At 42.5% G+C, this 13,735-nt stretch overlaps 1 protein-coding gene across 1 annotated transcript in view; it reads left to right on the forward strand.

Moving 5' to 3' along the window:
* The first annotated feature begins 2,755 nt into the window (after positions 1–2,755).
* Positions 2,756–13,735, forward strand: part of CAPRIN2 (caprin family member 2) — a 63,592-nt gene continuing 52,612 nt past the window's right edge. The window contains exons 1-4 of the mRNA XM_065418541.1: positions 2,756–2,781; positions 4,370–4,635; positions 6,782–6,844; positions 13,599–13,685. Of these exons, the coding sequence (XP_065274613.1) occupies positions 4,384–4,635; positions 6,782–6,844; positions 13,599–13,685 (402 nt within the window). The 5' untranslated portion in view covers positions 2,756–2,781; positions 4,370–4,383. The remainder of the gene's footprint in view (positions 2,782–4,369; positions 4,636–6,781; positions 6,845–13,598; positions 13,686–13,735) is intronic.

Genomic DNA, 13,735 nt, shown 5'->3' on the forward strand with positions numbered 1-13,735 from the left:
TTGCCTTCCTCTGTATTAATTATTATTGTTATTGTATTATTTGAGAATTAATTTTATAATTACATTGCAGGGATTTGGACCCTTTGTGCTAGATTCTGTACAAACATATGCAAAGAGGTAGTCTCTGCCCTAAAGAGATTGCAATCTAAAGCCTAGCTTACATTTAAAACTTAGTTTGACATAACCTATGGCACTCAGGGAGTGTGCACCCCTGAGTTCTGTAGGAATGCCGCCTTAACGTCTGGTGTAGATGCAGCTAGCTTGATGGAAGAATGCTTAGGGAGGTGGTATTCCTACAGCAAGAGAAAACCTCCTTCCATCACTTTAGGCTGCATCAGTTATGTCAGCATAGCTAGGACATCATAGTTATGCCACTATAGCCCCCATAGTGTAGACATGGCGTAAGTCTCTGAGCCTAGAAAGATGTGTCAGCTCATTTTTGTGCACCCTACATGAAATCCTGGCCCCATTGAAGTCAACAGCTAAACTCCTATTGACTGCAGTGGGGCCAAATTTCACCCTGTGCATAGTTAAGACTAATCATGGTGTAAAAACTTAATCATGCCTGTAATTCTTTGCAAGACCAAGAAAATCATATAGTGCTCACTGCCAGAGGGAACAAGACTGAACAATGGTCTTATCCAGAAAGGAAAATCTTAAGGCATGGATCCAGTATTGCCAACCCCAAACATTCAAAAATCTTGAGTCAGGCTCCCCAAAATAATGAGATTGACTTAAAAATCATGAGATTTCTAAAAATGAAAAAAAGGGGATCTTTTTATGGGTCGGGTCATATTTTCAAGCTTTTCTCCACAACCATGAAGGATAGATATTTGCTTTTTATTTAAATGACCGCTGAGATTCTCATGTAATCATTTGACTCCGGGAGCTTGGGCTCTAAGAAAAAACACCAAATATACAAGATGTGTGATAAAAGAGCTGGCAACTCTGCAGATCCTGCCATTGGATCTGTGTGAGCGGACCTCTTTCCAGGATTGGGGTCTATTATTTTCTATTCTCCTACTCCCTCTCTGATCATCCAGCACCAACCTCCTACTTCTCTACACAATCTCTCAGTTGTGTGATAGCCTCCTTTTCTGCAGTTCTTCTATATTAGAGAAACAAAGTGGCACCTGTCCAACATAATATCTGAAAGACCGGTCTGGAAAAACCTTCTTGAATCCTTATTGACTCCATCTTTTTTAAACAAATCTCTTGTTTATACCTCTTTATTTCACCCTCTCTCTCTGTACTATTCATTACTTTTTCAGGTGGTGCCGACAAAAAGTGAACCACAGAGAATGTAACTTCAGCTTATCCCTCTGGGCTTCCCAGAGTGTTCTGTCTTCTTCATTTTTCCTTGTCTATTCCATTGCAAGATTGCAAACTATATGAGGTAGAGGTTGGATTTTTATCCATTGTACAGCCCCGATCACATTGTCAGAGATTAACAAATGAATGTTATTTAACTTTGTGACTTTTATTATTTATTTTCAATTTTAATTTACTTGGTGGGGCTACTCACAATAATAAGCCCTGCTCCAGCTAATTAGTGCTTGTATGATTGGGTCCTATGTATATAAGACACATCTATCCTTCCCCTACAGATGATCAGCAACAGTAAAAGTTTCACTATGAGGCTCCATTCTGACCTGGATGAATCTCTCCTTGGTAGGAAAGCAATTTAGCTGCCATTAGAAATGGGCATGAGGGAAAATCCCAAATTCAAAGGCCCTCAGAGAGGAACTTTGTGCCTGGTCCCATCACTGTAAGGGTACGTCTTCACTTACATCCGGGTCCGGATGTAAGCAATCGATTTTCTGAGTTCGATTTATCGCGTCTGGTTAAGACGCGATAAATCGATCCCGGATCGATCCCGGAAGTGCTCCGGATCGATCCCGGAAGTGCTCGCCTTCGACGCTGGTACTCCAGCTCGGCGAGCGGAGTACGCAGCATCGACGGGGGAGCCTTCCTGCCGCGTCTGGACCGCGGTAACTTCGGACTAAGGTACTTCGAATTCAGCTACGTTATTAACGTAGCTGAATTTGCGTACCTTAGTCCGAAGTGGGGGGGTTAGTGTAGACCAGCCCTAATAGGCTGAACTTGTGTAGAAAGGACACCTCCATTTCATATTTGAGCCTTTATAGAATAGAATTGGAGTATATGTCATAATCTCCTGACGTAAGTTGCTCATGCACATGGACTGTGCTATAGGGAAGGAGCCACTTGGACTCACACAAGAATCATGAGTCCTATTCATTGCATGACATTCAATTGTTACTTTTCTTCCCTGTGGAGGAAGTCATGGAGCTAAGGTCCTTTTCTGCACTGCACAGTCCCTCTGTCCTGGGCGCTCTGCTGAGGCTGCTGCCAGCTAAGGGGCCATGCGTGCTGATTTGTACAATACTGGGCAGCAGGCTGAGACCCACCCAACTCATTACACCCAGCTCCCACCAGCTGGCAGGGAGCAGAGCCAGGAGCTGTAGCCCCGCCCCCCACTACCCCATAGGAGATGCAGGGGAATGAAAAAGGTGTTGGGTGCCATGCCCCCCCCCCAATAACGGTCCACCCGTCACGTGGGGGGCGAGGAGGGCGCGTGGTGGGGGCCGGAGGGACGGGGCAGATGGGCGGGCGAGAGGAGCCGGCGATTGGAAGGAGGGCGGTGACCTCACATGTAGGCTCCGCCCCTTCCCTCGTTTCTCCCGGCCGGCGGGGCGGGAGGAGGGTATATAAGGGGAGAGGCGGGCAGTAGGGCGGGCCGGAGCCTGTTCGGCTAGTGAGGTGAGGGGGCGCGGGGAGGGGCTTATAGCGCCGGCTCTGGCGTCGCCGCAGCAGCGTCCGCCTTAGCCCCGCGGTGGCAGCAGCGGACTCAGGCGGCGGCGCTGCTGAATCCCGGAGCCAGCTGCAGCGGCCGGTGCCTGGCGCTATGGGTGGGGATGGCGGCGGCGGCTGCAGCAGCATCTTCTCCCCGCGCCCCCCCCCCCCCCGGTGATCCCAGGGCTCCTGTCCCCGGACCCCCGCGCGCTCCTTCGCAGCCCCCCGAGCGTTGGGTGTCGCCCGCCCCGCGCGCACAGGGGCTGCTGGAGCTCGGCTCTGCCCGCCCCGCACCGGGGATGCGGCGGGGCGTCCTGCAGCTGTGCCTTGCGCTCAAGTTTCCCGTTCCAGGGGAAGGGTTCCGTGGGGTCCCGTGTGTTGATGATGATGATGAGGGGGGTGGCGGCACCGGCTATCGAGGCTTCCTCTCCCCTCCCCCTCTAGTGTTGTGGGATGGGTGTGAGCCCAGAGCTGGTGGGGGGGGACAAAGCAGCCCCCCTTTAAACTGCCCCCCCTTAGCACCCTTTTGTGGCAGGCGCTGACAACAAGCGCATGTACGATTGCAAGTTTCCCTCTTAGCCCTGTAGATCGTCATGGGGGGAGCAGTGGTGCTTAATATCAGCTGATACTTTGCACCCCCAACTCTATTGCAGGTGGCTTGAGAAGGGAATGATAAGGGAAGGGAAATCTGCTGCTTTCCCTATAAATTCAGTTTGGGGTTCCTGTGTGAGCCCCTTCCCTTACCAGGGCTTGGCCTGGTGGTTACAGGCAAAGTTAAGAATGAGCGTGATCGGTCATTACTAAAGACCTGTAGGTTGCGAATGTTGTATAGAAATGCCTACTGCTTTCAAGGTTAAATCCCTTTCCCTCCCCCCAAACTTGTTTTCTTGTTGCAGCCTAAAGATATTCTTGGGCTGTGGATGTAGGCTGATTCTTTCTCAAGGATGTTGCTGTTGCTTTGGCTTTAGGGCTAAAGCTTTCCTTTTACTAGGCAACTCCTCTGCCTCTAATCATTTGTATTTTAAAATGTGCATTGTTTTATCCAAATGTTTTCTTGGGTTGCTTATAAGGTCATGAAGGTAAGGAGAGAACTGCATCAAACCACTTCAATAGGAGTTGGGAGGAAGGAGACTGAATCCTCAGTTACACCAGTTAAATGCATGTTTGTGTTGGCAGATGGGAGTGGAATCTGCAGTTGCTTACTTGCAGTTTTCCCCTCTGTGATGAGTGCAGGGAACTGGCCTAGTTTTTTACATGGCCACTCATGTTTCTGGAATCATCCCCCGGCACTGTCTAATACTGCCTGTGTGAAAGATTTCTGTTATCTGGATGGGTGGGGAGATCTATACCATGTAAAGTTTTCCCTGGTTTGAAATTCCTGCTTCTGATATTCTCAAGGGAATGAGGGAGAAGAGATGGGGGAGATTCTATGCTGATTTTTATATGGGTCTTTATTTCATGTTTTAAGGTTTTATTAGTGTAAATACTTACTAATACAAATGCTATAGTTCTAGGAAAGGGGAAGAGAGCTGAACAACCCACTTTTTTTTGGCAGGCCCATCCGTTTCAATGGTGCAGCTTTCCCAATCCCCTCTCCGTTGCCCGTCGCCTTCAGGCCACTCGGAAGGGGGGGAGGACAAAAGCATGAAGCCGGCCAAGCAGCAGGTGACCCCTGGTCAACCTGGGGAGAATCAGCCTCCCCTGAGCCCCCTGCAGTCTTCTCTGAACTCTGCTGCCACTCCTTCCCAGGCATATGAGACTTACATTGATAATGGACTTATCTGTCTCAAACACAAGATCAGGAATATTGAGAAAAAGAAGGTAACATATTTCTTTGCTATGCTGAAGAAATTGATAATTAAATATCAAGTTTAAGTTACAGCTCCTCAATAGTAAACTTTAAATCCTGCTATAAGAATCTATTTTGCATACCTATAGAGTATATAACATAATGGGTTTGCTGCAGCCAATATAAAAATATCAATAAAACCACTTCTTATTGAGAACTGCTGCTGAATATGGTGTCCTCTGTTTGGGATTTTATCAGAGTAATATATAGCACTGTTGATTTTTGTACATTTTGGGTTTTGTTTAGATATATTTGAAAAGAGGTATCAGATTAGTTGTGTTTAAAATTGCATATATTTGTGTCTCAAATATGGAAGCAGAGTAAATGTATGTAGATGGCTGGATAAGTCAACTTCAAACCTCATTTGTTTTCTGCAGTAGTTGGTTTTGCTGTACAGCTGTTGTAGTTTTCAAAGCTTGACTAGTGTGCAAGAGAATACCCCTTTAATGGATGAAATTGGATTTACAAATAGAACTAGTTTAGTTAAAATCTAACCCATAATCAGACTTGTGGAAAACTCCGTATTCTACTTGTATTGATTATAGGCATCTAATATTAAAATCCAGTGATGCATGTAAAAGACCAGATTAATAAAATTGCTTCCTCTGACTCATAAGTGCAAGGTCATATTAAATATGTATTGCACTTCAGTTTTTCCAGAGTTTGAGGTCTGGACTTCAGAGGCATGTAGAATCTTGCAAAAAATTATTCAGCTTTTCATCTGTCATTTTGATTTTAAAAATTTTGAAGGCTCTATTAAAAAGCTTAGCAGTCTGTAAAGGAGCTGTCACTTCGAAGGACTCAAGAGGTGCACTTTTTTGTGGCTTAGTGTAGGTGAATGTCAGACAAATCTTAAATTAGGAATTCAGACAACTGGATAATTCATAGCAACTGAAATGTTTGATTGAGATGGCACTTGCATTCTCAAACTGTTTTCAAACACTTGGGAAGAATCTTTTTCTATAAGTTCATTGAAAATCAGCTTGGTGTTTGGTTTTTTTTGCACCAGAGTTCAAACTTTTCATATTTTTGTGCTCTAAAATACCTTTTACTTCAAACCTGTATTTGGCTAAATAACATGGGATATGCGTAGCTCATGCATTAGGCAGCAACCTAGTGCTCTTCCTTTTTGTTGGAGTTTTTCCTCCAGTAGCTTTAATTTCTTTAAAGCAATTCCACATACTTTACAGTGGTATTCCATCTGCACAAATAAATTTAACCTTGGTATTTCCCTGGTATCCTTGATTCTTCCCTTGCATGTACGTTACAGTAGGGCCTCTCACAGTTGTGCAAAAATCAGTATAAATTAATATTCAAATAGTTAAGAGGATGCATTCTTTTCCTTAGCTGCTTATGCTCATAGTAGGTACATATAAGTAGTTAATGTTTTATTTGGCTGCATACCCTCAAGGGGTAGTATTCATTACTGTGGTTCGTAGTGCTGAATTTCTTAACTTGTGCAAGTCTAAGTTTGCGAAACTTATTAAGGCTAATGAAAAAGTAATTCATTATATACTAAAAGCTACAAAGATTCGTCAGGAATGTAGCAGAAATAACGTGTAGTCCCTGCACTGAATATCTTTCTAAGCTAAACTAGATACACAGGTAATCATGAGGGAGGAAAGGGCAGGATGAGGATTATAAAAGCTAAGATTCTAAATATACTGCATATAGCACCTTGAAAGACCTTTGGGTTTTTTGGTCTGAGAATAAGGTAGTCAGAATAGGAGCCTGTACTGGAGTGTAGTTCAGCTATGGAGAGCTAGACAAAAGTAGCACTCTGAAAGGAGGGATTTGAAGGAGTCAAGGTACCTATGTTACAGATAAAGGAAGCTAGTTAAAGGCCTAGGAAGCAATATGAAAGGCATGACCATGCAAGTGAGACCAAAGAGACAAGACAAGAAGAAATGGCAGGCCATAAAGTAGGTAGTAATGGCTTAAATATAGGCAGAGTTGTGCAGTGCCTTGAAAGAGAAGCTTGAATTTGATGGGGGAAAAATGGACAGAACCAGTGACATTATTTTTAGCTGCAGCATGTCAACTTAAGCCCAGGATATACATGGGGAAGCTGAATTTCTTTCCATGATGTATGTATAATGGTAAATCTTTTCTTCATAGCTCAAACTTGAAGACTACAGGGATCGCCTGAAGAAGGGAGAAGCCCTCAATCAGGACCAGTTGGTGAGTTTGCTTACCTGTCTTGGTAAATAGTTTTGTGTAGGGTAATATTTGAAAGCTTCAAACATGTTGAAGATGAGGGTGAAGTTGCTGAGGAATCCTATTGCAGAACTGTTGTGGCAACTTCTATAAAGCTAGCATTGCTAAGCACCACCAGAAAGCTTGCATAATGGTATTCACAAAGCAAAATGAAATAGGCTTTCTTGTTGTAGACAAGCTGAAAAGTGACATTTGTGGGTTGCCCTAAAAATTTATCCTGTTTTAACTTTCAAATTGGGTATTGAGGTAAACAAAGATCATTCCAGAGCAGGTGCCAAGTTCCATTTCTTTAAGCATGTGATCTCCACCTGTCACTAAGTGCCTGTCATCTGCAATCTTTGGGGTGGTATCCATAAAAGGGTTTGTCTACCTTGGGGAAATTACATCATGTTAAAACGTAACCCTCAGTTGTGGTAACTAAAACATAAGTATCACGGGTTAGCCGTGTTAGTCTGTATCTACAAAAACAACAAGGAGTCTGGTGGCACCTTAAAGACGGATGCATCCGAAGAAGTGAGGTTTTTACCCACGAAAGCTTATGCCCAAATAAATCTGTTAGTCTTTAAGGTGCCACCAGACTCCTTGTTGTTGTTCTAAAACATGATAAATATGGCTTAGCACTTGGTGTAGACAGGGTCAGTGATTTTAACTGTGATCCAACTGATATTAGCTGGTCATGGCTAACCTTAAATTAAGCCTAGTGTTAAAGTAATCCTAATGTCTTGTTTTCTGATCTCTTCAAGGTTGTGTTCTAACATGGTATAACTTCAGTGTAGACAAGTCCCCTGAGGCAGCAAAGCATTCCTGAGGCAGTCCATACAGCCTTGGCAGCAGAATTATCCCAAGGTAGCCTATTGGCCTAAAGGTCAGGAGCAGAGTTATGGGTGGTTGTCCCAGTGTGATCAGTGAATAACTTCCATTGGGAGAAAGGAGTCCAGGTGGAGCCTTCATTGACGCAACTGGACTCTTGTTGTGCCACAACAGTTAACGCCTTTATATAGGAAGCCAGCTGAGTTACTGGTCTAATGGAGGACATAGATACTACTGCAAAGAGAAACCGGACACAATCAGTAGAAGGCTGAGAAATACAACCCTTGGCATATCTTTTTTTTTTTTCTTTTTTCTTTTTTTAACTGTCCCATGTTAAATGCTGTTGGTATTTTTCTGATCAAAATAGGTGGCAGCATGCTGACATGTAGAATGTCAGATCAAAAGTTACACTAAGAAATGTAATGGGAACACTGCGAGTTAGTTATAGGTGACCTAGTTCAGGAAACTAGCTTTAATTTATTTAGTAGAAATATTATGTTGCCTCTTTTAAAAGGCAAACCTCATTCTTTGGTTAGTGTCGAGTGCCATTTTCACTGCTCTGCCCTCAATAAGATTGATTCTAGAACTTGTGTAACTAGTTCAAAAATTCCTAAAGGCATGCATTCTTTTGTTAATCTCCTTAACTGGCTAGTTCAATCTTCTATGATATGGGGAGTGTAGACAAGTAAAGGGAGGGAGAAAAAATCAAAATTGAGGGCTTGTTAAACTAGACCCTTTGGTTTATTACTTTCACCATCTGAATGGTCAATTTAGAATTATGTAGTAAATAACAATCCCTCTTTAAAATTATGGCTAAAAGATATTTAGCAAACTGGTGACAAAGGTACCAGCATTGTCATTCTTCATGGCAGTGCTTATTAAATTTCTGCTTCTTGGGTTATGTATCAAATACCACATCTGACTCTTAGCCCTAGTGTCTCAGTGCAGCAGCTTCAGATAAACAATACTTGTATTTCAGTAATGCTTACTATATTCTGTCAACAAAAAGTTCCTGTCCTGAATTGCTTATAATTGAAAACAAGTGATGGACAAAACATACAATGTTTCTTTTAAGTCAGTGGTTTTGAAACTCTGGGACCTGGGACTGGGTTGTGGCAGCTCTGGTCAGCACTGCTGACCGGGCCATTAAAAGTCCTATCGGCAGTGCTGCCCAGCTAGTCCCTACCTGTTCCGACATTGCGCTGTGCCCTGGAAGGGGCCAGCAGCCAGTCTGGCTCCTAGGTGAGGGGGCCATGGGGCTCCACACGTTGCCCCCACCCCGAACACCGGCTCTGCACTCGCATTGGCTGGTTCCCAGCCAATGGGAGCAGCGGGGGGGGGGGGGGGGGGGGAGTGCCTGCAGGCAAGAGCTGCCTCCACCTAGACGCCACTTCCGGTCTGTGGTTCCAGGACAGGAGGGAAGCCTGCCTCTGCACCCCAGCTGCGCCACTGACTGGGAGCTGCCGGAGGTAACCCTGTGCCCCAATCCCCTGCCCCAGCCCTGAGCCCCCAAACCCAGAGCTCTTTCCTGTACCCCAAACCCCTCATCCCTGGCCCCACCCCAGAGCCTGCACCCTCAGCCCAGAGCCCTGGCCACCTCCTGCACCCCAACCCCCTGCCCAGAGCCCCTCCCACACCCTGAATCCCCTCATTACTGGCCCCATCCCACAGCCCTCACCCCCATACCCCAACCCTGAACCCCTCCCACACTCCAAACCCCTCATCCCCCAGCTCTGTTGGGCCGCGTGCATCAACAATTTTCTTCAACTGGGTCGCCAGAAAAAAAGTTTGAAAACCACTGTTTTAAGTAATATATACATGCAAATAATTTTATGGTACAAAGCCTGCTAGAATGAAGACCATTCCGCAATTAATAATCATTACCAAATGCATTTAATCTTGTCTTTCTAACCTTTTTTATTCTAAAAACATACTAGAAATTGAATAGATGAGATTTCATTGTCTGAAGTGAAAAATAGACCTCTTATGTCTATCAAATTGTTCCAGTTACACTTGGAGTTGTGTGGGCTAGCGCCTGCTGTTAATGCAAGATTAGAGTTGCTGAGCACTCTGTTTCCATTGAGATTAATTGGAGTTGAGGCTATTGAGCAGGACTGGGCTCTTGAGGAACCGCTTCTACTCTTCCTGTTTTCTTCTTTAGGATTCAGTAGCCAGATATATTTTGAGGGTGGTCCTGGAAACACTTTTAAGGGGTTTCAGAGTAGCAGCTGTGTTAGTCTGTATCCGCAAAAAGAACAGGAGTACTTGTGGCACCTTAAGGGGCTGTATCTAGATAGAAAATTTAGGCTGTGGAATGAGGAAGGGAACATATAGCGCTCCTAGTAATACTACTAATATGTAAATAATCCCCTTGCATTATTTGCAACTTGCACATTACAACACTGAATCTGAAAATGACTAGACAAGTGAAACTAAAACCACTGACTTTCATTTTTCAATCTGAGATGCAAATATAGTGATGTCAACATTTTAAGTTACACTGTTAACCTAATGTTAGTTTAGAAGTGGCCTTTTTAACACTTTCAGTAATTTAAAAATGAGAATTTAAAAAAATTCAGTCTCACTATAGGTCTTTAATAGACAGCTAAAAACTAGAAGACTAAGATGACTGAAGTACTGGGAAAGCCTGTATCAAATATGACAGAGCATTTTGTGTAACAAGCTTTAACCATAGTATAACTTTTTATATTAAATGTAAAAAGCTGTCCTACACCAACCTCATGCTAACATTCCCTTTCAGGGAAAATTTCCTCTTCCCCCGCAGCAAGAGGATTGAGAGAAGCTCACATCTGAGTTTCTTGGATGGAATTTTCATAAATACTAATATTGTGTGTGATGAGTGCTCCCCTTTCATCCTGGCTACTCCACCTCTGGAGGAGGGCAGCTTTTACAGTCAGCCATGCATCACCCCAATATTGTATACCCTAAGGGACCAATCAGGCTCATTTAAGGATCTGTCATGCTCCCCACTTTCTGAACAAGTGTGCATATGATAATCAGCTTGCTTCACCAGGGACTGTTACTTTCAAATTAATCTCTTCTGTTATTCATGGGCCAAGTCTGTCATTTCTGAAATGAAACATGCATTTAGTATTCACTAGCTTGGGAAGACTGAGCCCTAATTTGTGGGGAAAATTCACTCCAGGTGGTGATCTGTAGCTCCCTATGGATCAAAAGAGTTTGTGGTTGCCTGTACCTTAACTGCTCTGCGGGCTGAACAGACTTTCAATGCTGCCACTCTAGCTCTTTATCTCTTAAATACGCAGATTACATTTAATCTAGTTTTCAAGAGACCTCAAATGTTAGCTCCCAGTATATTACACAAGCAATTATCAATGTTAAACTTACTTTTCTAATGACTCTAGTATGATTTCTCAGAAAGGAAGATGAGGAGCCACTTATTGACTACAAATTAGCCCGAAGTACTGTAAGCCATTCAGCCTGGTGTCTTGTACACTTCTACATGACTAGGGCTCCGAGGTGCTATTGTAATAAATAAGATTAACATTTCAGTTTCTTGTATTTAAGTTTATTGTGCAACCTATAATAAAACTTGTTTCCTTCTTGCTTATAGTTAATGTGTTTGCATGTGCCTCTAATCTATTAGATTCGGGCAGGAGGTACAGTTTACTTTGCAACTTCTACTATGTTCAAATTCTACTATTTGTTCCGAGATTAATTTTAGAGACGGTCATGATGGAGGCTAGTTTCAAAACAAACTGTCTCAAACTTGAGTTCGAGAACTCTACTTCATGCTGAGTGGAAACCAAGTAGGGGCATCAGTGTTAAATTAACTGGTATTTGCTTGGAGAACTCATTTCTGTCAAAGGCAAGTACTGTAGTGTTGTAGTAGTACAGGTCTGTCGCATCTTATGTGCATTTAACATGCGCGATTTCAACTTTATGTGGCCGGCAAAAACAAAAAAAGAGAGGAGAAAAACAGTTTTAATACTATACCTGTAGTGCAGGCGATTCCGCCCGCCATTGAACTCAATGGGGTTTTGGCTATACGCGGTTTTCGCTTTACGTGCTAACCGTGGCACGGAACCCCCATGTAAGATGAGACAGACCTGTAGCATCTTTTTGAAAAGATTAAGTGATTAAGGATCCACTTAAAATCATATTTCTAATTGGAAATTGGCTATTACATATGAGCATGACATTGATATAATATGATCAAATTTGGCCTATTAGGGCTTGGTCTTAAAATTCTTGCCTTAAGTGAAGTCATTAGAATTAAACAGATGGTTTAAACAGTGACATCTCTTAAAATTATGGGCAGAAATTCAAATTGAAGCTAAAGTAAAATTTCCCAGATAGTTTCTGTGCTCTGTTTTAAATTGTTGAACACAATTAAACTGGTGCCTAAAAGGAAAGGACTGCTTACTTTTATGCAAGTACAATTGATGGCTATATACTAGCTCTTCTAATTCTAAATGCTTCTTGCCTTTGTAAATATCTGACCCAAGTCTAACCAACAATTAATCTTTTACTCTTCTACATATTTTCTTGGAGGAGTTAACTGAACTGAGATTGTAAAGAATACAAAGAACACAGGCTCCAAGTTGAGGTGCTCTACAACTGACTTGACAGCATCCCTTTAATCCAACTTTAAAGCGTCACATTATATATATTACCAATAGTCTAGACCAGGGGTAGGCAACCTGTGGCACATGTGCCAAAGGCGGCACGCAAGCTGATTTTCAGTGGCACTCACGTTGCCTGGATCCTGGCCACCGGTCCGGGGGGCTCTGCATTTTAATTTAATTTTAAATGAAGCTTCTTAAACATTTTAAAAACCTTATTTACTTTACATACAACAATAGTTTAGTTATATATTATAGACTTGTAGAAAGAGACATTTTAATGTTTTTAGAAGGTATTACTGGCACGCCAAACTTTAAATTAGAGTGAATAAATGAAGACTCAGCACACCACTTCTGAAAGGTTGCCGACCCCTGGTCTAGACTAACTGCTTTCACTCTGGGTCTCATGTAATAGCAAAATGCTGTAATGTTTAATTTAGAAATACTGCAGGTATTACTACCTCCAAAGCACTTATGAAACTTAATAAAACTTGACAATTCATACTATTGGGGTTGCAGTAAACAAGTTTCATGAAACATAGACTTGGGAGTTCAACAACCAGACAGTGTACCTTAAAAGTGATTATTTCAGAGAAGCTCCATTATCTAGTCTCGAATGAGAACTAAACTTTGGTTAGAGGTGTTAGAGAAGCAGACAGGAATTCCTTTTCCAGGTGTGACTTCTATAAGTAGACTAATTTCCAAAAGCATTCTATGAACATGAAGTTAGCTGTATTGTACACCTTTTTAAAGGGATATAACTTGAGTTAATTTGAAGAAGTTAAAAGTAGCTTCAGATACTGTTCCCTTGTGAGCTTCTGTGGGTATGAAATTGCTTTTGTATCTTGATGCATTTTCTCTCACTGTGGCTCTGACGTAAACTAAAGGGAAAGATGAATAATACAAGTTTACGATCGTGCCCAAACTTCCCAGTCAGGATAACGTAGCATCGCACTAAGCATCCTACAAACCTGTATGAAGGGACAGCCCCTGCCCTGGAGAGTTTACAGTTAAGAATATGGGGAAATGGTGAGAGTGTCTATACAATAGCCAATCCAAAAAATGAGTTTCTTACTAACCTCCGGTATGGTACTCTTGGATGTTACTTGTAACAATAGGAAACATTTTCATGTGAAGTTACTTAAAAGGTGATGTTCTTATAAACAAAATTGAACCTGTAATAAAAGCTGTATAATTTAGCCTAACAGTTGAAATAAAGTTTACTATGAGAATTGTTAGGATTTAGCCACAGACTAAACATATGATAAATGCACTGCTAGTTTGATATCTGCTTATTGCAGGAGTCAGTGGAGAAATATGATGAAGTGCTACACAACTTGGAGTTTGCCAAGGAGCTTCAAAAGACTTTTTCTGGACTTAGCCAAGATGTAAGTAAAACCTACTCTTTTGTGCTCTAAACCTCTGTAAAACAATCAGA

Source organism: Emys orbicularis, chromosome 1 (genome assembly GCF_028017835.1).
Source record: "Emys orbicularis isolate rEmyOrb1 chromosome 1, rEmyOrb1.hap1, whole genome shotgun sequence".
In the NCBI taxonomy this organism is placed as follows: Eukaryota; Metazoa; Chordata; order Testudines; family Emydidae; genus Emys; species Emys orbicularis.